Consider the following 26,744-nt stretch of genomic DNA (forward strand, 5'->3'; position numbering starts at 1 on the left):
ATCTTTCTTCTTCCCCATTAGATGATAGCGCGCGGTGACTGCAGCAAAAAGTCTTGCGATGTACAGCTCGAGGTCTTGCTCAAATTTGATGGATATCAAGCACTAAGTAAGGTTGTTACCGGCATATGTATGTGGTGGGAACATTAATTGTTCTAGGCTCTGCGCATGGGCGGCGAAAAGCCTCTAATTAGTTAATTACTTCTTAGGTAATTATGAGAATACTGTGCCGATGAAATCGAAATTTGAAGATCGCAATGAGTATTTTTAATTGGTAAGGGAGTATAGCACAGATTAATATTGCTTGATATTGGAGCTATGAAGTGAACACGATGGCCTGCCTCCCTGTTCACCTATGAAAAAACATAAAGCTCGAGCCAATTTTAAAAATGAGTTAATAAAATTGAATATAGCACATTCAACAAGGCGCCCACTGATATATGTTCAGTGGTCATAGAATAATATATCATAAAAAAATTTATCCGGACACGCGGAATCGAACCGCGGACTTTCTGATAAACTGAAATTCTATTACAGTCAGATGCGATAGCCAACTACACCATGTCCGGATTATTGAAATTCCAGAACGAATTTCTTACCATAGACCAGCATATTGCTTCCCTAGATCTGGCTTATCACCCGGACCTTCTACTCCATAGGCCCCAGATTCAAAATCAATCAAAACCATTCTCGCTTAATCTCAAAAAAACTGACTGAGGTTACATAGCTATTAATTGTCAATCTGTCAACCCTGCTCTGTCTGTTATGCCTAATAACCACCTGAAACTTACCCACGGTCAAGAGAGGGTGATAATCCACGCCGCCAATCTCTGGAACAACTATAGCAGATATCTAGAAATAAAGAGGATAATAAAGAGAACGAAAAGAATGTCCTTGCTCGAGTCCGGGATGCTTTAGACCGGCAAGGGATCAGCTATACAAGTGTCATCCGCACTTTCCACGGTTTCAAGTCAAAAAAGCTTTTCGAAGCAAATTAACGAAGCCCAGTATGACGGGATCCTCTTTGATGATGCTGCACTATATAATGCTGTGTCTGCCGACAGCCTATAGTCACTGCATAGCATCCTAACCCGCATCCCGCAGATTGTTGAAGAGACGGCACACTTTACCCTCTCCTATAAACACAGGATGCGTGAAGCCATTTATGTGGCCATAGATTAAAATACAGGCAATTTTAACTTTTATTTGGAGTCACTAAGCGGCCAGAAAGACCCACGTACTCATGGACCGGCGCAGGACGGCCTCTTTTGTTGATTTCTCTGACTTTAGCTGCCACCCCACTCATCATTTCTAACATAGCTTTCAGCAGCGGGCTGACCAAGGTCAAGTCTACCTGGATCAACATGCAAGAGTTAACACGACTGAATCAGTAGTCTGACAAGAAACTTGCGGAAGCAAATTTAAGTTTGCCTTCGATGCAAAGGGGAACATACACCTGTCAATGATACCCTTGGAGAGCCGCTGGGTATCTGCTGGCGTAACATAGCCTGGTTGCCTATGGACTGTGGAGTCTATCCACTATATGGCACTATCTAGTAGCCGATCAGCTACCAAATCGATAATGACCTATGCGATTTAACCATATCATGACCATTCTATTGGCTTAGTGGTGGCATCCCCTAACGCGATTCTGGTGTAGCCTACTTCCTGGTCTTCAATAATGAATCCTTCATATCAGCCTATCTACAGCGATATAAATAAATCGGGTGCCTGACCCGATTTAAACATGGATTAATCCTATAAGTATAGGTTCGAAGTGCATAGCACGAATCATGGACATAGCGCGGGGTCAACCAAAAAAGTATTAGCCCGGCGGTGCAGGCCGGCTACAATTAACCGAGATTCGGCAACAGTTATGCCAAACAGCATAGTTTTGACATAAATATTCGAGTTCACATACCAGTTTCAATCTGAAATAGTTTTTGTAATGATCAGTCTTAGATGACGTATCAATAAACCAGTCGGGGACTTACCATAAGGCCATCAAGTATCAAGCATCAAGCCATGTGCGCCAGTGGCGCCACGCCGGTAGGGAAAGCGGCCCGAGAGGCGGTAAAACTACTCTTGAGTAGAGCATGCTTAAGTATTAAAAGTAGAATATCATACTCAGATATATCTATCATACCGTGTTTAAGACTTGGACTTGGTTTTCGGGATGATACTGAAGTAAAATATCCGATGCCAGCTTTGAAGCCCTGGAGGTTGGGGTATACCATGTCAGTCGATGTTTTAGCTTTTAATCCTAACGGTTTCTTGGAATAATCAATTTAATTTAGCGAATGTCTCAAGTATTTGCATGACTTGAAAACCTAAGGGTCTCGTTAAAATTAACCTTGAAATTTACCGAGCATAGGTTTACTTCCATGGATCTCTTATGGCCTTGGGTTTGGGGTTGTGACTAATTCCGGATCTATACATTCCCCATATCTTTTGCTTCCAGACTGACGGCGCAATTCACATTTCAAGTATATCCTGGTCGGCGTCATGACGTCGGCATGCCGATCCTTAACCAAGCCGACCTGAGAGTTCCTCACTAACACGGAAAGCTTCCTGGATAAAATCGGTTAAAAGCAAAGGTCCCTCCATCGGTTAAACCCCCCAACCGACCTAAAATCCCCTCTCATTCACAAAATGCCCCGACTGGCTCGCCAACCCATTTCTCCACCCAATGACGCATCGTCTTTCCCCAAATTCCCTCCCCCGGGATCCACCTCCACACTAACCCCAGGCGATCCCACCCGATTTAGGGAGTTCCCCTTTCGAGCCAAGCCATGTTGCGCTACTTTAGTGCAGCGCCGGGTCTGAAGCCATCCCGACAGCCACCCGCAACGCGTAGACGCATGGACCCTGCCATGATTTATAAAATCGGATGTCCACATCCTGAATCACCCAGCAAGCGGCAAACATGTATCGAGTCTCTAATATTTACGGTATGCTTCATACAATCACTACACGGGAATATACTAACAACCGCAGTACTCGCCGCATTTGGCACAATCGGCGGAGGCCTGTTCGGCTTCGATGTCAGGTTCGTACATGAGCAATCTACTGTGAATAAGAGACTAACAATCCTAGCTCAATGAGCGCCTGGATAGGCGTCGATGCTTATAAAGAGTATTTCGGAAATCCTGACTCGAACCTCCAAGGAGGTATAACAGCTTCCATGTCCATGGGCTCCTTCGCAGGCTCCATACTTGCCGGCTGGCTGTGCGATTACCTCGGTCGACGCCGTTCGTTAATGGTCGCATCTTGGATTTGGATTGTCGGCGCAATGGTTCAATGCAGTGCACAAAATGTTACGCATCTCGTCGCGGGTCGTGTCGTTAGTGGACTCGCCGTTGGTATTACATCGTCGCAAACACCAGTTTATATGTCTGAACTTGCTCCTGCGCGGATCCGAGGTCGAATTGTCGGTGTACAGCAATGGTCTATTGAATGGGGCATGTTGATCATGTATCTCATCGCGTATGGATGTGCGGTTGGGATTTCGGGACCTTCTGCGTTTCGCATTTGTTGGGGTATTCAGGCTGTTCCTGGACTCGTCTTGTTTGTTGCGTTGCTCTTCTTCCCTGAGTCGCCGCGTTGGTTGGCTGGGAAGGAGCGTTGGGAAGAGACGCTTGATACATTGGCTTTGTTGCATGGAAACGGGGACCGGAGTGATCCTGCTGTGCAGGTGGAATTCGAAGAGGTGCAGGAAGCTGCACGAATTGCGCACGAAGCCAAGGACGTTTCTTTCCTGGCGCTGTTCGGTCCTCGAATCTGGAAGCGGACAATGTGCGGTGTCAGTGTGCAAGTCTGGCAGCAATTACTCGGTGGAAATGTGGCGATGTACTATGTTGTTTACATCTTCGAGATGGCTGGAATGGTAAGATTCACCACTGACCGGGAAAACAATCGCTAACGTCTCTCAGACCGGAAACTCATCACTCTACTCCGCCGTCATTCAATATGTCATTTTCGTCTTCACAACGGGTGTCATGCTCCCGGTCATTGATCGGGTAGGCAGAAGACAATTACTGCTGATCGGATCAGTAACCTGCATGGCCGTCCATATCATCATCGCCGCCGTTATGGCTACACAAGGTCACGCCGTGTCCAGCGTCAACGGAAACGCCAACCTGACATGGGAAATCAAGGGCAACGCCGGGAAAGCCGTGATTGCCTTTTCATACATATTTACTGCCATTTACGGTTTCACCTGGGTACGTTACCCCAATCCCTTCTTCAAACTGCACTAACAGTATAATAGGCCCCAGCCGCATGGATCTACGCCGCAGAAGTCTTCCCTTTGAAATACCGAGCAAAGGGCGTCGGTCTCTCAGCATCAGGAAACTGGATCTTCAACTTCGCTCTTGCATGTTTCGTTTCACCCGCATTCCACAACATTCAATGGCGGACATATATTATATTCGCAGTTTTCTGCTTTGTTATGACATTCCATGTCTTCTTCCTCTACCCTGAGACTGCGGGACGTTCTCTTGAGGAAATCGATATGGTGTTTGACACGGATGTGAAGCCGTGGCAGACAAATGTTATTTCCAATAAGTTTGACGAGGAGATTGGGAAGAAGGTAGATGGTGTCAAGGATAGTCAAGTGGATCATCAGGAGGTTGTTTAGATAGATTTATTGTTTGAATTATTTCGAGCCTAGATTGGATGGGTTTATGAATAAGATCTAGTCTTTAACTAGATCAATTTAAGCTATTTTCAATTTCCAAGTGCATTCGAACAACTCCGACGAATCAGAAATTTGTCCTTTGGGTAGACACCCTAGCCTTCTAGAGAATAATTACTTCTATACACACTCTCTGCTAGGTCTTTTTGGGGTTGATATCAACCACATGGACCAATGCATTGGAATTATCACCTAAGCCCATCCACAATTTAATCCAGAGATAGATTTTCTAGATTAATTTGGATTTCTAGAGTCCAGGGCTAGAGTTGATGTGAATAATACAGCTTCTAAAAAAGTATTTCTTAAATAAAGCTCTGCAGTTTTTTGATGGGCCTTTGAAGTCAAATTTATCTACTATAAACTGAAGTCTTGAGTTTTCAAATTAAGTCTAGAACATATCTTTTTCCACGTCATATGAAGAGCCTCCTCGAAGTCAGGTTCAGTGCTCAGCCGCTGTTTGCAGCCTGAAACGCCGGGTGAGTCGGCGAACTGGAACGTCACTCTACTAGTCTTGGCATCTAGGTTATTTTGCGACAGGGTACAGATTGTGGGATAAGCTTGAAGAATGTAAAGGTCATTATACTGAGTTCATAACATGGGTATTAACAGCAAAACGCAAAGTAATCTCAGCGAGCCAAGCGGCATGCCGGCGGCATACTGGAATCGGGTATAATCAATAACCTATTTCTCCGAACTGCTACCTCCATCACTATCCTTGATCTCAGCCAAGTGCTCGTGGTGGCGCTCGGCGGCTTTTCCCTGGTTACTGAAAGCACTAGCACGACGAACTGCCTCGTCCTCAATGTCGTCGAGGGTACGGAGAAGTTCACCATTGGGTCCATACATGTGTGGTTCGCTCCGGGCAAGGGAGACGATGTCGAAGACGTTGTTTGATCGACGGAAGAGGATGTCCATTTCTTCTAGGGATCTGTTTGTGGTCTCTGGGAAGAAGAAATATACGACCGGAACGATGCATGCGTTGCTGAAACGAAATGTTAGTATAGAAATGCTTGGACTTGGAGAGGGAGCTTACATGACAGCGAAAATAACGTAGGTCTTATATCCAATGTTGGCAAATGCGACGGGTGTAATCATGACTACCATGAAGTTCCAGATCCAGTTCGATGAGGTGGATAGAGCATTGGCGGGTGCACGAATCCTCAATGGCACAATTTCGGCTGGGTAGAGCCAGGTCATACCGAGCCAGCCGACCGCGAAGAAAGAATTGAATACGAAGAGGAAGACAACCGTGGCGATACCAGCGGATGTTTTTCTTTGACCGTCACTGGTTTGGGCAATGCTTTCGGAGATAGCCAGGACTGCCATGGAGACAGCCATGCCGACAGCGCCGAAGATCATCAGCGTGCGACGGCCAAATTTCTCAATGGTAAACACTGCTACCCACGAAGCGGCGAAGTACTCGGTGCCGTTGCAGGCAGAGATAAGACGGGAAAGCGTGCCAGAGAGACCAATTTGGTCTTCCAGGATGGTCGGAATGTAGTAGGTGATCAGGTTGATACCTGAAATCTGCTGGAACATCTGGTTGACGTAGGCAAGCATCGTACGGTGGAAGTGACGATCTGGGCCCATGGTGAACATATCGCGGAATGAACCCTTGGCCATTTCCAAGACGGTGGCCTTGATAGCGGTAAACTCGGTGTCGATGAAGAGATCGTCGGTCTCGTCACCCATCAAACAAGCCAGAACCTCACGTGCCTCGTCCTCGCGACCCTTCAGAATGAGCCAGCGAGGGGACTCGGGCAGGAACATGACAAAGCCGAGAATGACGGCTGCGAAGAAGATCTGGAAGGCCAAGGGGAACCGCCAAGCGACCTCACTAGGATCGGTGAACATGAGACCGAAATCGACCCAGTAACTGATTGTGATACCGCAAGTAATCATCGCACCCTCAATCATGACCATCTGACCACGGCGGTGGGACTTGCAGCACTCGGATTGCCAAGTCGGGACAGTTGAGGTGTTGATTCCGTTTCCGAAGCCAGTGACCAGACGGCCTACCACCAGTTGAGCGAGTTCGTAGGAAGTACATTGCAGAATAGCACCGAGAACCATGATAAAGGAACCGAGAAAGATGGCCTTGCGGCGACCCAGCATGTTACCCACCCAGATAGTCGGAATGGATCCAGCGAAACATCCGAGATTGTAGGCAGCTACAGTGATACCCTGTCGAGTGGACGCAGAACTTGTTGCGCTGGCACCGGTAGTGTCGATAGAAGGGAAGTACTTGATGAAGGATTTGAGGGTCAACAGACCACCAGTCACACCTTGATCGTAGCCAAACAGCAGAAAGTCCATGCCAGCCAACAGACCGATGGCAATTTGAAGTTTGGTGCCATTGAGGCCCAGGAATCGCCTTCGAGGGGCCACGGGGGATTGATGAACGTTATCCATGACCACGTCAAGCTCCCAAAGTTATACAAACCGACCCAGTCGGAGAGAAGAAGAAGCCTAGGGAGATGCCAAGGGAGGACAGAAGCACAAAGGTATAAAGAAAAGTTGAGGATCGAAAACGATCAACATGGTTGGGGATCTGGGCGGATTTAAAAAGCCATGCCAATAGGGGACCGTGAGTTCCCCTCAACTCCACAGCTGTGACGCCCAGCGAATTGAACAGGGTCCACCCCCAGACCGCGCGCGCCATGGTTGAACCCAGTCATCAAGGCACAGAACAGGGCAATGGAAAGAGGGTAGGTAACGGCCGACTCATCTCAAGCGGACTCGGGCCACGCGAGGCCGTGAAACCAATCAGAATAAAGTAATCCGGGGGATATCGGTGTTCGGCTTCACCAGGTTGGGTTAGGTTGTGCTCACTAAAACTGACCAGGATGCAGCCCGCCGATCGGCTCTCGGCGTGTCGTTTTATTTTTCTTTCATCATCGTGGAGAAAAACTGGGTCTGGGGGAATCGGGGAATTCCCCTCTGAATCTCCTCTTTCCCCCTTGTGACTAATTTTGGTGAGAGACAAAAGTTCAAAGGTCGACTTTGAAAAGAAATGATGTATGAAAAACCAAAATGGTCAAAAATGGCAGAAAACTGAGGTTCAGCTGAGTGTCCCCATCCACACTGAACAATCCACACAATCCGGTATTTGACTAGTCCCTACCAGAATTCGGAGTGCTCAGCGGGAAAATCGTAATTCTATCTTGGCGTCTAGACAAGTCAAGCCACTGATTCGGCGGCTTGTTTAAATCTTTGTCTAACCTAATCTGGTAACAAAGAGATAAATGACATTAATTTCAACCGGGTGTACTCCGTAGTCACCCGAATGTAGTCACTGTAGCCTATCGTTCTAAAAAGAAACTAGTTACATTGCAACCATGTCATGTCATCTTGTCGCCGTCATTTCCGAATCCTGGGGGTCTGGGGGATCCTCGTCCGACTTACCCAAAGAGGCAGTTCCGGTTCTGTTTCACATGGCACTGCAGCTGCACGCCTTTTATACATTCTACATAGAAATATAACGTTTATGCCCCAATCCTTCCTGATTCATTTACGCCACGAGGCACTTCCCGCCGCCACCAGAGTCATTTGAGGGATTCTGAGTTTGGCGGCGTGTGGGTCAAGGAACAGATCTAGGCTGACCACGGTTGGGTGTGAGGCATATTTGTGGGGTCTGCGGGGAAAGCGAAACAATTGTTTATGGTAATTCAAAGAATTTGATTGCCCAGTATTTTATACAGAGTGTAAATGTAGTCTGTTGCCGCATTGCCGATCTGTGATCCATCTGGTTTCATCTCACAGGATCCATGTGGCTCATGTTTTCTCGAGCGGACCTTCCTGCACTGTGCCCTGCGCTTCTGCATTTGTCCCTATGCATCTGAGACCTCCAGACAAGAATGCGGCTCCAATAGCCGATCGGCATGGTTAAACAGATGATCAAGTGGATCTTTTCATGAACAACATATCAATTGACTGTGAGATCAGTCGTTAGAGTGGTACAACAGGCCTGTTGGTACTGCCCTCGAATCGATAAGCGGAGCCACGCGAAGGTTCGTCTGTAAGGAGTCCAGCGGTTCCACTGGTGCCGCTCACCGATGTTCTGGAAGCCAAACCCACATAAATATGCATAGATTGTCGGGCTCACCGATGCTTGGAAGCTTCAGCTAGGCTTCTTTTGCAGCGACATCGAACTCTGTTCTCAAGTCCGCATTGCTAGTATATGCATGTTGATCCAATAGACGTTGCATGATCGACAAACCAACTAGATTCTTTATTGGAGAGTTTCGCAGAACAAATGCCTGTGGGGGTCAAAGATCAGCATCGGGCGCAACTGATGCGTCAACGTTGATGCCCTGGCGTGTTGTTAGCAAAGTCCTGGACTCCATCCTTCCCACAGGACCGTATCCGATTGGAGTACATGGCAGAGAAGACATACGCTATGGACTTCAATATACCCGGGCATTCCTGCTGCTCCAAAATCAGGCCTGGCCTGGTTGACAACCAACATTTGATATTTGAATTTTTGTTCCAAAGTTGGAGTGCGCAAAAAACTCCCGGTGATTATATATTTCTCCGTCTTTTGGACTCTCGAGTACTCTCCTTAGAATCAATCATTGATATTCTAGGCAAATTTCAAAGTTTTCATAACCGATCGTTTTTTATCTTTCATCCTGGTCATTCAAAGTACGGTTTCCACCTCAGTATGTGATTTTTTTTTCAGATAAGGTGATTGACTTGTTTAGGGGGAGGTTGTACTTTAATGTGCGTCTCCATAGGTTGAAAGTTGTGGGTCATGAAGCCACAATTGGTAGCTGGTCCACATACAAGGCCGGCTGGCCCAATGGCAAGGCGCTTGACTACGAATCAAGAGATTGCAGGTTCGACCCCTGCGTCGGTCAATTTTTTGATATTTTTGGTTTCGTTTTTTGTCAGCCACCTTTTTTTGGTGGATACAAATTCAATCACCTAGCCTGGTGCATGTGTACTAGGTAGATTTATATCATGATGATGTGCCCCTTTGCCTAATATGTTAGGATACAGAGATGGAATACTTGTACATCAATATTGCTATAGATTCCAAGGTTTAAAACCTGAAATCTTTTGACAAGATCATCATGTATAGGCAAGATACTCTACATTATGTACATCAAATGGGTACTCGCAGACTAAAAGATAAGCTACAGGATCTTGATTAGTGCTTTGGTCACTATATGACTTGTAAGGATTCTTATTTTGTCTAGTGTCAGAATTCCCCTCATTATGTTGTTGAATCAATTTATGCAATCTATCTGTTCTCCTCCTCACGTCCAGCTTCAAGTGCTTGCTTCTTTCTCTACGGCCCATGCACTGGCAGCATATTCCTTCACATCATACATCTCAATGACCCTCCGTTTAATCAATAATGAAAAATCACAAGCATGAACAGCTTACATGAATTTACCAAATTTTCAAACCTCCCGACTGAGATACGCTTGATGATCTGGGAGCATATCCCGCAGCCAGTTCGTGTTGTCGGCTACCTGCCATGCGCCGAATGCTGGAATAGCTATAAGCTACAGGAGTCCCTAAGACACGAAACCCGGCGCCACTGCGCCCTGGATCGGCACCCAGAATGGAAGCTGCGATACGTGGTCCAGCCACGCGAGCAAGCCATTTTCCCACCATTACATACATGTCGCGAATCGCGTGCTATCTGGCTATCTCGATACTTCCGTCCACCTCGGTATCCAACCCTCATCGGAGGAGAAGGGTATGCTCTGCGATTCGATGTTCCCTTCATCAGCTACGAAAAGGATATCATCACCTCCTGGAGAGCCTGGACTGGCGAAGACATTGCCGACCGTTTAGTGGACAATCCCTTACTTAGCCTCGATTTATTCTTGGGATTAGACCGCGCAAAAAGTCAACACGTCGGGTTGGGCGAGATCTTCGAACGCTTTTCTCCCGCTGTGACGGCACTGGAAATGCCACTATTTCCGCAGTTGCGTGCGCTGTCTCTGTTGGTTGCTGGGCCAGATTGGGCGGCTGGCCATCGATGGCTCGAGATGCCGATCATATTCATTCAACAGGTTGACTGTGAGTTGCGAAATTTACCAGAGTTGAGCCTGCTGCATCACCCCTTCTTCGGTGAACATTTACTCCGGAATCCCGTTTCGCAGCTCGGTCCCAACATTCGGCCGTTACACAGATATTGGAAAGTATTGAAAGCCTTGTTATGGCATGAGTAGCATGACCGCGTGCCCTACAACCATCTCGCAGATAACGCGCGGGGTGAATTTCTGGACTATGTATTGGGAAATAGGGAGGAGTGTCCATTCGAACAGGTTGAGGGATGGGAGGCGCACAAGCATAGTAAAGAGGATATGCTTCAGTGGGAATCGAGAATCGATCTGGATTGCAAGCTGATATTTGAAAAGAGCGTGATACCATTGTTGGATACTTTATCAATCTTTGATGCCGATTCAACTGGGTCATACAAACGATTTTTTAGGTTCAAGGAGGCACAGATTGCACAGCCTGTGATAAAATGACGTTTGAACAGAATATACGAATCCATGAATGATGCAATAAACCCACATGACGACTGGAACGCGCTAATCTCGGACAATTTAGAGTTAAGAAGTGCACAAGCCCTCGGGAAGTCAGAGGAATGCAGGTACGCGACTCAAAATCGAAACATACCGGAACTCAACCCGCGAGATGGCTCAAAGTACATCCAATCCACGAATCGGTTCTAGAATCGGGACTTTTGTTCAAATTTGAAGATTCCATCTTGCCACGGGAGAAGAGCGCGAGGAGTGCTTGGTTATAGTTCGCGTCCTGGCAAAGCTAGCACATACCTGACGCCAATGGAATGCTTAAGCTGTGCTTCCGCGATTGGGAGCTCCCATAACCCCTTGCTTAATATGGGTTACAATCAAGCTTAAGGTAGCAGTTCTATGGACTTAATTCAGATCCTTGGGTCATGTTTAATTGCTTTCCCTACTTAACTATCCATGTCCCAGATTTGACGAAACACCCACGGTCTTTGGTAGCTGTGAATTATCCTGTTTAATGGCGGACAGCTCAGCGAGGGATTTTCAAAATGAATGTCGAGATGATATCCCTTTGAAAGAGTCAGATTCGAGAGGCGATATAAGTGACGAGGAGATTGAGTATCCGTCCACAATCAAGTTTATGCCTATCCTTATAGGACTCTGTTTTCAGTCATTCTGCATCGCTCTGGTGAGTTCCTTGTCAGTCTGGAAGTTCTTAACTAACAGATTTAGGACAACACAATTCTCGCGACAGCCGTACCGAAGATTACCGAGCAATTCAACTCGTTGGAAGATATTTCCTGGTATGCAAGTGCGTACCTTCTCACATCGTGCGCGGTTACCCTTCCCTTCGGCAAGATATACACCTATTATTCCACGAAACGGACATACATGATCGCTCTCGCACTGTTTGAAATTGGGTCATTAGCATGTGCTGCCACACCAACGTCCAAGGGATTGATATTTGGAAGGGCGATCGCAGGGATTGGATCGGGAGGCTTATCGCCCGGTGCACTGTTGGTGCTTGTTAACAGTGTACCCCTCCACCGTCGCGCGCTTTACTTTGGAATAATTGGCAGTATAAGTGGGATTGCAACCGTTACTGGACCATTGTAGGGACACATTCCAGTTCCGAAGTTGTATATTTGCGCTAATTATCACAGATTGGGTGGACTTTTAACAGATCATCTTAGTTGGCGATGGTGCTTCTATATCAACCTTCCTCTTGGTGCGATAACATGGATTTTTATCGCTATATTTTTCAAAGATGTGAAGCCTAGGAAAACAATTGAGTCTGGATGGATGGACAAGGTGAAACGGATGGATCCAGTTGGGATCTTGCTGTTTATCCCTGCTATTATCTCGATCCTGCTAGCCCTGCAGTGGGGTGGCACAACGTATGAATGGGGGAATTTAAGAATAATTGTGCTATTTGTACTGTTTTTCGTGCTTGCTATTGGCTGGTGTTATGTTCAGCACTGGAGACAAGAAGAAGCCACTGTCCCTCCCCGACTCCTTACGAACCGCAACGTCCTTGGTGCTGTCATCCATGCAACTTTTTTGGGAGGATCGTTCTTTGTGTTCGGATACTATGTAAGTTGAGTTTCTTCGTTAGTTGGAGACAATGGCTTACACGATATAGCTTCCTATCTGGTTCCAGGCAATTGAGCAGGTCTCGGCATCCGAGTCTGGAATCAACAATCTCCCAATGGTCGTATCGATGATCGTCTGCTCAGCACTTGGGGGATTACTCGTGAATTTGATTGGCTACTACACCCCCCTGATGTACGTCGGCAGTGCCCTTCTTACAATCGGCGCTGGTCTTTGTACTACATTGCATGTTCACAGCGGAAGCGGGACATGGATCGGCTACCAGGTTATAATAGGTATTGGCGCAGGAGTCGGGTTTCAACAGTGCATGAACTGTCTACAAACTGTGTTACCATTGGAGGATATCCCGATTGGAAGTGCGATAATCACATTCGCTCAAAGCTTGAGCGCAGCATTATTTATCTCCATCGCACAAACTGTTTTTCAGAATCAACTGGTCGCCAGTATCACCGAATATGCGCCAACAGTGAGCCCCAGGGCTGTTATCGAAGCTGGGGCGGCTCATCTGTCACACAAAATTTCTAACCAGACTCTCCCGTCTGTGTTGTATGCTTACAACCTTGCAGTGACACGGACATTTTATGTTTCTCTCGTTGCTGGGACCTTTTCATTTGTTGGAGCTGGGCTTGTTCAATGGAAGTCCATGAAAAGAACTCAGAAGTATGCATGATATCAAATATTCTAGCGCTCAAATTACTGGGAATATCGCACATATTCTGCCTTTACGAAATGGAAATATACTGTTCACGAATTTTAGGGAGTAGACCATGTGCATATATCCGTTACGCTTAAAATATGATGACACAGAATATTGGTGACATGTACATACAACGAATATGAATTTATTGATAGATGCGAATGTGTTCAAAGCTAATTACCCTGGTCGCCATTAGTAACCTGTGTAGTCTGTATTTAGTTAAACTAGTCTAGTCTATATCAACTTGATGGTTTATTCTAGTGAACCACGCTCAAACCGATGACTTTGGTTTATGAAAAACGGTAGTTATCGCCGAAATTTTGCCAAAGGTCTCCTCAATCTCCTCCAAAGAACGGCCCTTCGTCTCATGCATGAACACAGACGCAACCCCCGCCGTGACAAGCGAACAACCCCCAAACAAGAAGTAGGCACCATAACTACTTTTTGAGAGCAAAATCGGCGTGACCAGGGCAACAACAAAGTTAGCCAACCAGTTAGAGCTATGAGCCAGAGTAGCCGTTGCCGCACGGCATCGCTGCGGATTCACCTCCGCCGCGAAGACCTTCACGCTGACTGCCCAGGTCATGGAGAATATCACTGCAAACAAATATATGAAGACAATAACGACCCAGCGACCAGCGCCAGTAGTGGTGTGGACCGCGCCTCCCGCATAGAGAGATCCAATGACGAACATTGTGACTGCAAGTCCGATTCCACCGTAGACGATACTTGTTTTTCGGCCCCATTTATCGGCGTACAGTAATCCAGGAATTGTTGCAACGAAAATCACTAGAGCGGATATACCCGAGGCGAAGAAGCTTGCATCGGAAGATGTGAGACCAGCCTGCTGGAATAATAGTGGCGCGTACTATTAAGTTAGCAAAGACCGCAAATATTAAGGACATATACATACGTAAAGCACACCATCGATCCCGCCCAGTTGCTGCGCGGCCATCATGAAAACCGCCAGGATTGTGCGGGATCGAACATCCTTAGAGAAAATATCGAGCATCTTCTCCATACTGCTCTGTTTCGAGAGTGCATCTTGTTGCACATCGACCTTTTCGTGCTCGGTATAATCCACCCCCAGCTTATTCCACGTGGCATTCGCTTCTGCATACCGACCCTTCATCGCCAACCATCGAGGCGACGGGGGGAGAAGAAGCAGAGACGCAGCAGACAGGATCATCGCAAGAGACGAGAGGAGAATAAAAGGTGTACGCCAAGAAAGGGACGAGTGGATATGCTTCGAGGATCCATAACAAGTAAAGTATCCCAAAAAAAGGCCGGCCGTGATAACCAGCTGCGGACCAGTCGTCAAAGGACCGCGGTGTTTAGTAGGCGAGATCTCGCAAATGTAAACAACCAAATTCCCCAGAAACAGACCCTCTCCTAGTCCCTCGATGACACGACCCGCGATAAACATTCCGAGCGAGATTGCGGCCGCTTCTATAGCTGCCCCAACGGCAAAGATGAAACACCCGATACTAATCCCCATGGCACGGCCGAGACGATCGGCTAGATGTCCCGCAAAAAGCGAAGATAGAGCAGCGGGGATTAATATACTAGAGACGATCAATCCATGGATAGTCGAGTTCTGACTTCCACCGAAAACAGCTTTGAAGTCTTTCATATCGGTCACAGGGCCTGGAATCATTAATACGCGCACATGCATTGGCATTTCCGATAATTTTACCTATAACACCCGTGTCCATGCCGAATAGAAGGCCATTTGCAGAGCATAATATGCATGCTAAGACATAATTTGGAGGTTTTTGCAGATAGCTCGCCATCTTAGAATGACTTTTCCTAGCTCACTCCGTAGAAGTGCGCAGGAGATTATTGAAGAATCAAGTCTCTGCAGATGAGGGACTGTGGACCTCTAGGGTATATTCGGTAAAATCAAATCTCCACGTCTGATCACTCCGCACAGAGTGGATCAGAACCAAAAGAGTAGTATTACCCGCTGATAGTGCCCAATTCAAGCATGTGCGCTGCATATACATGCAGCTCTTATCGTTCAATCAAAGACAGCATAGACAGCACCTGGCTGATATGTCGGATCATTTCCCTCTGGAAAAATTTCGATAGACATTGATTTTTCAGCCTTATCAGGCATTTCCATGGTTGAACGGTAGAACGCTTATCCAGTAATCGCGGGAAATGTATATGTAGATCTGCGCCCCACATTGAAATCTCCAAGATTTTTTAAATTTCAATTCAAGACAGAATACAAGTGAAACCCCTAGTGTGTTCTAAGCCGAGACCAAAGATCCGCGGTTGCTGATTGTAGGTGAATGGAAAGTCCGCACCAGACTTTTCTCCGTAGAAAGAAGAGACCCACTAACCCAGTTGCCATGCACTTGCGCCTTTACATGCAAAGGAAGCTGAACAAATGCGATCGGTTTCTCAAATTCCTTCGTGTCGAGAACAACAAGACGACAGCTATTGGCAGCACGCTGTTCGACCATCGCAAGAACCCAACCATCACCTTCAGGAGCATCGGCGGAACGAGGAATGAATACCGGTTCTTGCACCAAGGAATCATCTCCGGCATGATACCAGTGCGTTTCTTTAGTGCGGTGACTGCATCGCTAGCCCATTCGTTCCGTGGAAGATATTCTTCTGTCCATCCGACCGGTCAGGGATGAAACCATTCAAGAAAATGAAGTCGTATTCCTTTGTCATGAACCGCTCGTCCATTCGAGGGAACTCCGAGGGTGTATCGAGAATAACCAGGGGATCTGGAATTTTACTTCCATCGGGAAGATTCAAATCGAATTCCCAGCGCACGAAGTCTGCCTTGGCGTCTGGCGATGGCTTTTTCCCACCATCCGTGGGAAAGAAAGGGAATGCGTAATCGTGGACACGTGAAGATTCGAGATACAATTTTCCATTCTGGCCCTCCCATGCTCCCCCAGTGTGGATGGTCATGCAATTCTTCCAGGAATACGTCCTATACTCCCCTTCTTTCCAGCCCGACGGCTGCGACGTATTCCTTCTTGGCACAATGACGAACGTCGCTGGCAAGTCATAATTCCATGTCCAGTGGTGCTTTCCAGCCTTCAAACGCTCAAGACTAGCTTCGAATGGCCATAAGACGAGAATAAGCTAGTTGGGCGTGATAGCGCAGTCGTGGATAAAAGCGCGCCAAGGAGCTTCGATCCACCGCTCGTCGTGCTGCATTCCATCTTTATCAAGGGCGTAGATCACGATGTCTTTGGTCGCGAGACCCTTCGCCTCGTAACCAGAGACGACAAGTTCATCGGTGTATGGATCAACCTTCGGATGGGCCGTGAAAGTCTTCGACTGGATCTGATCACCAAACGGATCATAACACAAAGTCTCAAGCGTATGCGGATCGATCTCGTAAGGAAGAGCAACCTCTTTCAGAGCAATCATACAATCAGCCCAATAGATCTTATTCGTATTTGTCGTCGATTCAACCGCAGATCTAACGCAAGGAGGGTGAGTAAAGGGATTCCGATAGAGGCCGAACAGCGCTTTATTAGCATGTCTCTCTAGTTTGTAGCGTTCTGTCTCAATGTACTTGATTTTCATGTCGACGTGGCCATTGTGAATTCAAAATGCTGATATGTTGCCATCTCCATCGATGGGGACGTTCTTGGGATGTGGAGGCATGTATGGATCACACATGACACGATAAAAAGTTCCGTTGATGCCGACTGGGATTTCACCTAGAATGACTAGATCGCCGACTTCCCCTTCCACTCGGCAGGGCGCAGCGGAGCCTGCGAGATCAAAAGCGGCGGGCCATTTCGAGGAAAGACCTGGGCTATCAGACACAGATTCCATGATTCTGTGCATATATCGTAGTCGACTGTAACAAGCTCTTGGTGAAGGTGGAGCAAGATTCAAAGAAGACGTTGAGATGTATGAAGGCCATATAGCTGGAAAGAGCCTTGGAATGGAAATTCCATGGTGGGGCCGAGCTGGGAGTCACAGTAATCAGAGACAATTGGATTCATTCGCCTTTCTGTACAGTGTACATTACTTTGGATCCACTGACCCCGCACGACAGACAGGTTAAGTCGGCAGATATGAGGAGCTTTTCTCCTGTGAGAGAAAAGGAAGAAAAATTGTTAGTTTACGAACTTTGACATATACCTGGCTATTTGTTCTTCTTCCAAGGAATCAGGGCATGTTTATAGAAAGGTGGAAGGCACCACCAGGTGATACTTGTATCTAAAGACAGAGCCTCTTGTTCCACTAGTATCCCAGACGTAACAGCCACGAAGGCGAATTATTGCTTGCCCAGGTGACTGATCATCCTAGCAAAAGAAAGGAACGAAGTGATCACATCCAGAGTGACTGAATATTTCATTAAGAGTGCTGCGCTCTACTAGGCCTGATTAAAAATATATCGGAATATCATTCTATGTGTTATTATTTTATGCAACAATAGAAGTAACATTGAAGTGAACGACAAAAATATAATTTTGAGGCTGAAACATGTCATTGATTGAAAGGAATAGAGATGAAAGAAATCTCGTAGTATAGATCTGGCTCCCATTGTCCAGGACACCCAGTGCTGTTAACAAGTGCTTTGTTTGGAGGGCGGAGTGAGCATTGAACATCCATATTATCAGTAACAAAGCCTCTATGTATTTACACAAAGTTTTTCTTTGTCATGTATCATATTCGTTCATTTCAAGTTTAAAAGTATAAAAGCACCATTTGGGATCGTTCAATTATCCCAGAAATCAACCCCGAACATTGAACAGTTCATTAACAATGTCCGACTCTACAGCTAAATTCGGTGACATCCAAAATGAAGGAGCTCAGCGCCGACGATGGATCGCCAACCCAAGCGAGCCCGGTTGCTACATTGAAAAATCCACATTGACATTTCACGATCTAGTAAACAGATACAATTCAGGACTAATTACCACCGATAGAGTGGTTTTCTCCCAGGAAATCGATGACCACGTATTGGAGAAAATTAAAGAACTTGAAAAAAGCCGAAAGGTCAGTTCTGACCGCTCGAAATATGCAACTTTCGATCTCAACGGCCATGATTTTAGCTGGTCAGGTATCATCGGACCGGGTATCATTGTTCTCTCTTCTATCTTCCGCGTGAAGAAGGAGCCAGGTACCCAGGTCAGGGATATGGATTTGCCTAGGATCACAGCCTCTGCTGTGACGCAGGCCTTTTACACACGAGACTTCGACATTGAAAGTTTGCGGTGCATTTTTGTGAGTTTTGTTATTAACAAGAGTACTATTGAGTTTATCACTGAACAGCTTTATGAGAATGCTACTTGGGCTGATGATGTTCCAAGGACTTGGGAGTATGGTACGCCGGAGTATGACGGGTTGATTGGGACTCGTATAGGTAGAGTTATTGCTTACTTTGTTCTAGGGGCTTATGATCGAGGTACGCATCGCATTTCTAGTATTGTTACTTACCCATGCCCAACAGGTGGTGTTCATATGCGCTTTGATATTGAGGCTATTTAGATTCTAATCTGTCGCCGATTCTATTTCTGAGATTATTCACTACCAAATGCTAATTTCTTGTAATCGTACTGATAATGAGCTCGTAGATATTTCTTTCAAATTTACTCTATCATATTTAACATTGAAAAATGCTGCCTTAATGAATCAAGGAATAATAGGCAAAGTAACGTAGTTGTCGCCCAATCCGAAGTGGATATGATTTTGACCCTGGAACTTTTCCACAGACCTAAAGACAATTAGCACAGATCATATTCAATAATTGTGGAGGAACTTACCGATCAATAGGTGAGTTATGCTGGAACATGCCACTACCCTGAGTATCCCCACTAGCAATCTCCAAGACGATCTTGGCACCCTTTTCCACAACAACATTGGTAGGCCAGATCTCCACATCAACGGGGTAAACCTCACCAGGAATAACAGGCCGGACATCAGTGGAGTAGTAATCGCGGTGAGGAAGGTAAGGCCGATTCCGCACATGTTTCTTGTTCACCTTGCGCATACTAACACGCAACCAGCCCTTGCACAGGGGAACCGGATCACCTGCGGTACCGGTATAGAATACCTCCTTTCCAGCTGCTGAGATATGACGCATTGTGATGAAGAGGTCAATATCTTGTGGGGTAGGTGCGCCGGGATTCGCGCTCATGGAGACGTTGAGGTGTGCCACGATGTGGCCTGTAATCTCGGTCTCTTTCTCGAATGCGGGTGTGGTGAATTGGATCAGTTGAGGCGAGTCCAACGTGCCAAGGGCTTCGTATGAGATCTTGACGGGCCGTTCGACGGGGGCGTGGGTGAGGAGCTCCCGCTGGGAGGTGAGGTAGTACCTTGTGTACTGGGTACGGGCGATCGGCCACTCGTGCTCCGTGCGACGAGTGTACTGCTTCTCGGCTTCGGCATTGTTGAAGCCGACATCACCCTTTCGGAGGACGATATCAACCTTCGGTGCCTTGCCGGTCGACCAGCCAACACGGTCCTCACCCTTAAGGAAGGCATCGAGGAAACTGCGCTGTAGCTCGACTTCCTCGCTGTAGTAGAAGGGAAGATCGTGACGACCGGTGACGAAACGGAGGTACTTCAACTCCGAGCCGGCTTGAGTATAACCCTCCACATTTCCACGAAGATGAAGCAAGATACCACCCCAGTTTGCAACAGACAGCAATGGAACCTTGATATCAGACATGCTATACTCCTTCGAAGCATAGTACAGATCATCTCGGTACTGGTTCTCGACATTATCGATATTCTGATCCTGTCGATTCTGCACCAGTTCCTCCTCACTCAAGTCACCTTCAATGGTGTCAGGACCCCAGTTCCTAGCCGCACGACCACCAAGTCCGTACTGGTTGCTGACAACCTGACGATCCCACCAGAACTTGATAAACTTGCTTGACAGGATTCCGCCATGGCGACACCGATCCCGGTAATAGTCCGACATTCCCTCCCAAGGAATAATACAAGCGAGACCCTTTGGCTGACGCGCTGCAACTCGCCATTGACTTCCAGCGTAGTAGGAAATGCCCAGCAGGCCTACCTTGCCATTGGACCAGGTCTGCTCAGCGGCCCACTCCACAACATCGAAGAAAGCCTCGCTTGTACCCCGAGACATGGTATCGAGCTTTCCGATCGATTGGCCTGTTCCGCGCTCGTCGGCACGCACAACAGCATAGCCTTGGCTTGTCCAGTACTTCGGGTCTGGAGTTTCCCAAGACGAGTGTTCTGATTTTTGTTTGGGGTTTACCTCGCTGAAACTGTCAGGGTGGAAATCCTTGTAGGGGATATCCTTGCCGTATGGACCGTAGGTGACAATCACAGGCACTGGAGTTGATGTTTTGGGACGGTAGACATTTGCGCGGACAATGCCTGATTCGTCCTTGAGATTGATGGAGACATTCTGCTCAAAGACATATGGGAATGAATCCTCGTCGCGAGTAGTGATATCCTTGACTTCGTTAGGCATTTTGAAATTGTTGGAGGAAAGAAATGAGAGGAAATGTATTCATATACTTAGTAAACATTCTCCCCCACTCGGAAGTTGAATATGTTCCGCGGTGGTGGATGTGGAGCCGAAGACGTCCCGAAACGCGGAGTTCCGACCATCTATGAGGACATCAGTTTATGCGGGGGAGGGGTTGATGCCGAGGGAATTAAAATAAATACAATTCAAGTCCCATGGAGTTATGATATTAAGTTGAAGATTAAATTATACACAGAATGACGTTGAAAGAATTTAACCCTGGTTTGCGCATCTTGATCGTTGGCGCCGGAATCGGTGGTCTTACAGCGGCGATCGCCTTGAGACAGCAAGGTCATCATGTAGAGGTATGTATAAGGCTTAATGTGCATGGCTAGAAAGTATAAAACTGACTTGATAGATCTTTGAACGCTCACGCTTCGCCAACGAAATCGGTGCTGCCATCCACCTGTCCCCTAATGCAAATGGCGTCTTACTCCGTCTTGGAATTGATGCGACCAAATTCGGGGCCGTGCACACTGAGCTAGTAAGACTTTATCCGTACTCTGATTGATCTAGCTAACGGGTTAGTTGCGCGAATATAAACCATCTGGAGAGCCGGTCCACATCACCAATGTGAAGGAGACTGACATTTGGAGACACGTAAGGTATCCTGACATGCAGTTCGGTTCTCAACTAATTCATATCAGCGCTGGCTACTTGTGCATCGTGCCCATTTCCACGAAGGGCTCAAGGCCGCAGCTATCGGTGCAGGCAAAGGCAAGCCCGCCATACTTCACACCGCGAGCAAGATCGTTGACCTGGACCCACACAACGCGACGTTGACGCTTGAGAATGGCGAGATCGTTCAGGGAGATGTTTTGATCGGAGCAGATGGAGTCCACTCGCTGACTCGGACCAAGTTGTCTGACAAGAAGCCATACAGCTCGGGGAAGAATGCTTTCCGCTTCCTTATCAGTCGCCAACAGGCACTGGATGACCCCGAGACGAACAGTATCGCTCGCGACTTTGGTGCGGTCGATATGTGGGACTCGTCTGATCGCCGTGTTGTGATCTACCCATGTGCAAACAATGACTTGCTCAACTTTGTCTGCATTCACCCGGAAGAGCTGACGACCATTGAAACCGGGGGAGACTCTTACAATCAGCAGATTAGTACGGCCACTTTGCTTGATGTGTTCAAGGACTTTAACCCGCAAGTGCGGAAGCTGCTGGAGAAGGCGGACCCACAGACTCTCAAGTTGTGGCCTCTTCTGGACATGGACACCCTGCCGTCCTGGGTGGAAGGCCGTTTGGCTGCTCTTGGTGATGCTGTTCATCCTTTCCTGCCATACCGGGCATCTGGCGGTGCAATGGCAATTGAAGATGCTGTCTCTCTGTCTGTGATGCTGTCTGGTGACATTACCGCCAGTGACGTTCCTGAGCGACTGAAGATTTACCAAAAGGCACGCCATGAACGTGCGACAACCATCCAGCAAATGACTCGCGAATCCGTCAGGCTGATCTCCCCTGAACGAAGTAAGTAACAAACCCCACCTAGATCAAACAATGCTGACTCTCTAGCAATGCAAATGGTCGGCTATATCTATGGCCACGACGAATTCGACCACTCCGCCCAGGTCCTCCGTAAACACCTCTGGTCCCAAAACCCACACATGTACTGGCGTCAGCCCATCGTGTTCGGACCCATGCCTGGTCCCCGACAGGACCACATGGGACGAGACCGCGCGCTCAAATCCCTCGAGTCAACCTTCGTGACAGCCTCGGTCAAATTCAAGACAAGCCGCACACTCCTCCAGAACCTCTTCCCCTCCGACCGGTACAGTTTCATCTCTCCGTCGACCGTCGCGCGGGCGTCCTTCTCGCAAACCACCCTAGGCGGCATGGACTGGCTAGGCGGTGGCGGATACCGACACATCGGACTGTACATCCACGGAGTACAATACACAAAGGAAAACGGCGAGGTCCTCAAGGGTACATACATGCCCATTCTCTTCGAGAGTCTAGCAGACCCGATCGTCTCGGGACGTGAAGAACTCGGCATGCCGAAACTGTACACGGCGATTGACATCCACGAGCGTAACAGCTCCTACCGACTACAAACCAGCTGGCAAGGAGCTGTCTGGGGCCATTTCGAGTTTGAGGATCTGGAGGACCAGGATCCTGCCGCTGACAAGGGCACTATTGGCGGAGAGGACGACGATGGAATCCTGGTGTACCGATACATGCCTAAGGTGGGTAAGAGCACCAAAGGCGAGGCGGAGGCGGAGTACCCAGTCTTTGTGCCACATGCGCAGGAATCCAAGGTGGTTCCGTCGAAAGTGACGCGTCTGCGACGAACCAAGAATGCCAAGGTGGAGATTAACGGACTAGACTGGGATGCACTCCCCACGCTGCATCATGTGGTGTCGCGGCTAGCGGAGATTCCTATTGATGAGGTGATTGATGCGAAGATTACCGAGGGAAGAGGGGTTCCTGACGTTTCGAGCGCTCAACGGATTGAATAAATGTAAATAGTACGACTTGGGACCTTCATTGGGACGAGTGCAGACAATCCATGCTTAGTTGATTTCTTCTTTGAGTTAGTCTGGAGTTTAGCGGGATCATGGGTGATCAGAGAGCCTCTGTAACGCCTGTCAGCTTATGCCGTTAGTGGGATGTAGGGTCGAAGTCAAAGTTCCCGCAAATGGTAGGACGAGGAGTTGTAGAGGCAGACGGGATGATCCATGCGGGCCTTATTTCCGAGAGCATAAAAAGTAAGTCAAATCCGGATTTCTCTGCGAATTAGCAGGTTCTCCCGATGAGAGTAGTGTAGAGATATAACGACATCAATGCGGGGCAGATCCACGTACGTAGGAGGTTCATGGACCTGCAGCTGGTCTAGAACGGTTATGTTGGTTTGAAGCTAGTGGATCATGTAAGGGAGGGAAAACACCAGCCCGCACTTAACACTTACATCTTACTCTCTCCACTTCTACCACTTTCTTTCCGGTCTATTTTCATCATTTCTGCCTGATCTTGATCCTGGATTTCTCTTATAAATACCCCATTTCCTACATCCCATCCCCGCACCTGGACCTCCCGCACCTGACAGTCATGTACCTACCCCTCCTACCTATCTCACATGAACCGAGCTAATATCTCAGGCGTATCACTGTCAGTGTCATCCGCCCCGAGGCGGATTCTGACATCATCAGCCTAGAAGTCGGTGGAGATATGACTATTGAGCTCCTCAAAGCCATCATCCAGAGTGAAACCTCCATCCCACCCGAAGCCCAACAGCTCGTCTACAACAACCAACTCCTCCAGAACTCTGCACAAACCCTAGACCAAGTCGGTATCGGAGAGGGTGACATGCTAGGCGTTCACGTCAACTTCCGCACAGGTCCACCACAGCTACCCCCACGCTCCGGCCCCAGCGCACCACGACAGAACCAGATCGCACCACGCCCCGGCATGCCCGATCCCGAAACCATTCGTCTACATATCCTTGGGGATCCGCGCGTGCGGGAGGCCGTTCGTCGACAGAACCCCGAGCTGGCCGAGGCAGCAGATGATGCACAGCGGTTCCGGGAGGTGTTGGTATCGCAGCAGCAGCGGGAGGCGCGACAGGAAGCGGAGAAGGAGGCGAGGATTGCAATGTTGAATGCTGATCCTTTTAACCCGGAGAACCAACGGGAGATTGAAGAGATTATTCGACAGAATGCTGTGACGGAGAATTTACACAATGCTATGGAGCATCATCCTGAATGTATGAACCAGCATGGGATGCTACGGTGACAAGTGACATAGCTAATTACTTACAGCTTTCGGTCGCGTGACTATGCTCTACATCCCCGTCGAAGTCAACGGTCACCGACTAAACGCCTTTGTTGACTCCGGCGCACAAGTAACCATCATGTCGCCCGAGTGTGCAGTCTCCTGCAATATCATGCGGCTGGTCGATCGACGCTACGGCGGTATCGCCAAGGGTGTAGGAACTGCCCCGATCCTGGGACGAGTGCACTCGGCCCAGATCAAGATCGGAGATATGTTCCTGCCCTGCTCGTTTACAGTCATGGAAGGCAAACAGATTGACCTGTTGCTGGGCCTGGATATGCTACGACGACACCAGGCGTGTATTGATCTCCAGCGCGGGGCTTTGGTGATTCAAAACCAGGCGGTGCCGTTCCTCGGTGAGGCGGATATTCCGAAGCATCTGACCGAGGAATTCGAGGACGAGCCCACTGTGAAGGGATCCGATGGGGCAGAGGTGGGTGCTCGTACGGGAGCGGTGACGCACCAGGCGAGCCGACCGCAGGGATCGAGTGCACCGCCTACACCGGCCCGGCCACCACCCACCTCGCGATGGCCACAGGACTCGATTGCTAAGATCACGGAGCTGGGATTCTCGCGGGACGAGGCAGAGCGGGCACTGGAAGCCGCGAACGGGGATTTGGATGGAGCCATTGGATTCTTGATCTAAATCTACCTAGGGTATGGCGTTCCGGTTTTCAAGCTTTAGCGGATTATATCACAGCAACGAATAAATGTACGATTAAGGTGGTTCAAGTTACTCGCGTTTAGACTTGGAGAGTGAAAGTTTCTCTCGTAAGCGGAGAACCATATCCAAGGCCATCAAAGCACCTGCATATGTTAGCTGACGCAAAAGCAGTGTAGAAGCAGATGTATACATACCCAAAGCAACATAAGGCCCATACAGATACGTAATCTGCACCTTCTCATCCGTCGAACGATCCTCCCAACTCCACACCTCAACCAAACAAGTCAAAGACGTCACACAAGCCTGAACTCCAAAGATAAGAAGATTCACAGGCAAAAGTGGATGATCTATCATACGCAGTGAGCCTTGAACTAAAAATAAAAATAAAAATAACAAGATAGTGTTACCTCGAAGTAATGCCCAAACAGCCCAGGCACTCAGGGGAACATGGTACAGCAGTTCCATCCAAATAAATGTGGTGAACCAGACTGGAGTGGGTTCTTCGAAAAACTTATCACGGTAGGTTGTAATGTAGAAGTTGCGCAGGGATTGGGAGAGGTCGGTGCGGAGGTAGGTTGGTTGAAGGGGAACGGTGTCGATTAGAAAGATGATAGGGATATGAATGAGGAAGAAGATGAGGTAGACATAGTCTCTGCGATACATCATGTCGACGACTATGTATAGCTGTATAGCTGTATACTAGCTGTGTTCTGTTGTGTTGATTGCCGTGTTGTTGACTGTTTACTCCGTCCTGTGTGTTCGGTACTGTCACGTGTGAATTGCACTTTTGGTCTTTATACTCTACCAAAGCGGGTACCAGATCGGCGGTTATCATAATTGCTTTTTTTCAAAAAATAAGCTTGTGGGGACGGATATAATGTACGTATAGATATATACTACTAACTATAATATACTAAATGTAAGAATCTTACTGTTCCCCCCGTTATTCCCCAGTCTTTTACTCTGGTACTGGTACCCCGGCCCGGTCCTTGTTGGTAGATCCACTGAGGGGGATAGTAAATCAACTCGACGGTGATAGTCACACAAGGTACCTGGCGAGATTAGGCGAAGGGCGCTAAATGCCATCAGGATGAGCCGGATGGCATTATCTGCAATACAAAATTCAATCAAATTCAAATTTAAATCCAGGGACGTGTCCATGCGGGATATTTCTGTGGCTACAACTTCCCGTGCGACGTGTCTTAATCTATGCGGACCGCATCTTTTTCCACCCAATCTAATCCCTGAAACAGTTAGACGCCCTGTAATTCTACTTTCTCCATATGGCTTCCCGATCCGGTTGGTGA

At 47.8% G+C, this 26,744-nt stretch overlaps 12 protein-coding genes across 12 annotated transcripts; 6 read left to right on the top strand and 6 right to left on the bottom strand.

Annotated features, from left to right (window-relative positions):
* Window positions 1-2,923: 2,923 nt before the first annotated feature.
* N7520_004879 (sugar porter family MFS transporter) lies at window positions 2,924-4,636 on the top strand (the record flags this gene model as incomplete). Its single annotated transcript, XM_057138813.1, has 5 exons — window positions 2,924-2,948; window positions 2,995-3,046; window positions 3,094-3,883; window positions 3,930-4,220; window positions 4,268-4,636. The coding sequence occupies 5 exons, from the start codon at window positions 2,924-2,926 to the stop codon at window positions 4,634-4,636; spliced, it is 1,527 nt and encodes a 508-aa protein (XP_056997020.1).
* Window positions 4,637-5,374: 738 nt separating this feature from the next.
* N7520_004880 (uncharacterized protein) lies at window positions 5,375-7,105 on the bottom strand (the record flags this gene model as incomplete). Its single annotated transcript, XM_057138814.1, has 2 exons — window positions 5,375-5,675; window positions 5,727-7,105. 2 exons carry the CDS (start codon window positions 7,103-7,105, stop codon window positions 5,375-5,377), a joined length of 1,680 nt encoding a protein of 559 aa, XP_056997021.1.
* A 2,966-nt stretch (window positions 7,106-10,071) lies between these two features.
* N7520_004881 (2EXR domain-containing protein) lies at window positions 10,072-10,881 on the top strand (the record flags this gene model as incomplete). Its single annotated transcript, XM_057138815.1, has 1 exon — window positions 10,072-10,881. The coding sequence occupies one exon, from the start codon at window positions 10,072-10,074 to the stop codon at window positions 10,879-10,881; it is 810 nt and encodes a 269-aa protein (XP_056997022.1).
* Window positions 10,882-11,707: 826 nt separating this feature from the next.
* On the top strand, window positions 11,708-13,471 carry N7520_004882 (MDR family MFS transporter; the record flags this gene model as incomplete). Its single annotated transcript, XM_057138816.1, has 4 exons — window positions 11,708-11,878; window positions 11,923-12,302; window positions 12,354-12,783; window positions 12,833-13,471. The coding sequence occupies 4 exons, from the start codon at window positions 11,708-11,710 to the stop codon at window positions 13,469-13,471; spliced, it is 1,620 nt and encodes a 539-aa protein (XP_056997023.1).
* Window positions 13,472-13,769: 298 nt separating this feature from the next.
* N7520_004883 (putative MFS sugar transporter) lies at window positions 13,770-15,291 on the bottom strand (the record flags this gene model as incomplete). The annotated part of the gene is made up of 3 exons (XM_057138817.1): window positions 13,770-14,366; window positions 14,412-15,145; window positions 15,195-15,291. 3 exons carry the CDS (start codon window positions 15,289-15,291, stop codon window positions 13,770-13,772), a joined length of 1,428 nt encoding a protein of 475 aa, XP_056997024.1.
* Window positions 15,292-15,753: 462 nt separating this feature from the next.
* N7520_004884 (carotenoid oxygenase family protein) lies at window positions 15,754-17,059 on the bottom strand (the record flags this gene model as incomplete). Its single annotated transcript, XM_057138818.1, has 3 exons — window positions 15,754-16,084; window positions 16,137-16,577; window positions 16,668-17,059. The coding sequence occupies 3 exons, from the start codon at window positions 17,057-17,059 to the stop codon at window positions 15,754-15,756; spliced, it is 1,164 nt and encodes a 387-aa protein (XP_056997025.1).
* A 21-nt stretch (window positions 17,060-17,080) lies between these two features.
* N7520_004885 (uncharacterized protein) lies at window positions 17,081-17,314 on the bottom strand (the record flags this gene model as incomplete). The annotated part of the gene is made up of 1 exon (XM_057138819.1): window positions 17,081-17,314. One exon carries the CDS (start codon window positions 17,312-17,314, stop codon window positions 17,081-17,083), a length of 234 nt encoding a protein of 77 aa, XP_056997026.1.
* A 939-nt stretch (window positions 17,315-18,253) lies between these two features.
* Window positions 18,254-18,979, top strand: N7520_004886 (uncharacterized protein; the record flags this gene model as incomplete). Its single annotated transcript, XM_057138820.1, has 1 exon — window positions 18,254-18,979. The coding sequence occupies one exon, from the start codon at window positions 18,254-18,256 to the stop codon at window positions 18,977-18,979; it is 726 nt and encodes a 241-aa protein (XP_056997027.1).
* A 144-nt stretch (window positions 18,980-19,123) lies between these two features.
* On the bottom strand, window positions 19,124-20,939 carry N7520_004887 (CocE/NonD family hydrolase; the record flags this gene model as incomplete). Its single annotated transcript, XM_057138821.1, has 2 exons — window positions 19,124-19,205; window positions 19,255-20,939. 2 exons carry the CDS (start codon window positions 20,937-20,939, stop codon window positions 19,124-19,126), a joined length of 1,767 nt encoding a protein of 588 aa, XP_056997028.1.
* Window positions 20,940-21,193: 254 nt separating this feature from the next.
* N7520_004888 (uncharacterized protein) lies at window positions 21,194-23,461 on the top strand (the record flags this gene model as incomplete). The annotated part of the gene is made up of 5 exons (XM_057138822.1): window positions 21,194-21,301; window positions 21,355-21,480; window positions 21,525-21,596; window positions 21,644-22,472; window positions 22,518-23,461. The coding sequence occupies 5 exons, from the start codon at window positions 21,194-21,196 to the stop codon at window positions 23,459-23,461; spliced, it is 2,079 nt and encodes a 692-aa protein (XP_056997029.1).
* Window positions 23,462-23,785: 324 nt separating this feature from the next.
* Window positions 23,786-25,419, top strand: ddiA (putative DNA damage-inducible v-SNARE binding protein Ddi1; the record flags this gene model as incomplete). Its single annotated transcript, XM_057138823.1, has 3 exons — window positions 23,786-23,802; window positions 24,101-24,705; window positions 24,761-25,419. The coding sequence occupies 3 exons, from the start codon at window positions 23,786-23,788 to the stop codon at window positions 25,417-25,419; spliced, it is 1,281 nt and encodes a 426-aa protein (XP_056997030.1).
* Window positions 25,420-25,506: 87 nt separating this feature from the next.
* N7520_004890 (EXPERA domain-containing protein) lies at window positions 25,507-26,100 on the bottom strand (the record flags this gene model as incomplete). The annotated part of the gene is made up of 3 exons (XM_057138824.1): window positions 25,507-25,580; window positions 25,632-25,784; window positions 25,845-26,100. 3 exons carry the CDS (start codon window positions 26,098-26,100, stop codon window positions 25,507-25,509), a joined length of 483 nt encoding a protein of 160 aa, XP_056997031.1.
* Between the last annotated feature and the right edge of the window lie 644 nt (window positions 26,101-26,744).

The sequence above is a fragment of the Penicillium odoratum genome (genome assembly GCF_028828045.1).
Source record: "Penicillium odoratum strain IBT 22623 chromosome Unknown utg000004l_segment0_segment0, whole genome shotgun sequence".
Lineage (NCBI taxonomy): Eukaryota > Fungi > Ascomycota > Eurotiomycetes > Eurotiales > Aspergillaceae > Penicillium > Penicillium odoratum.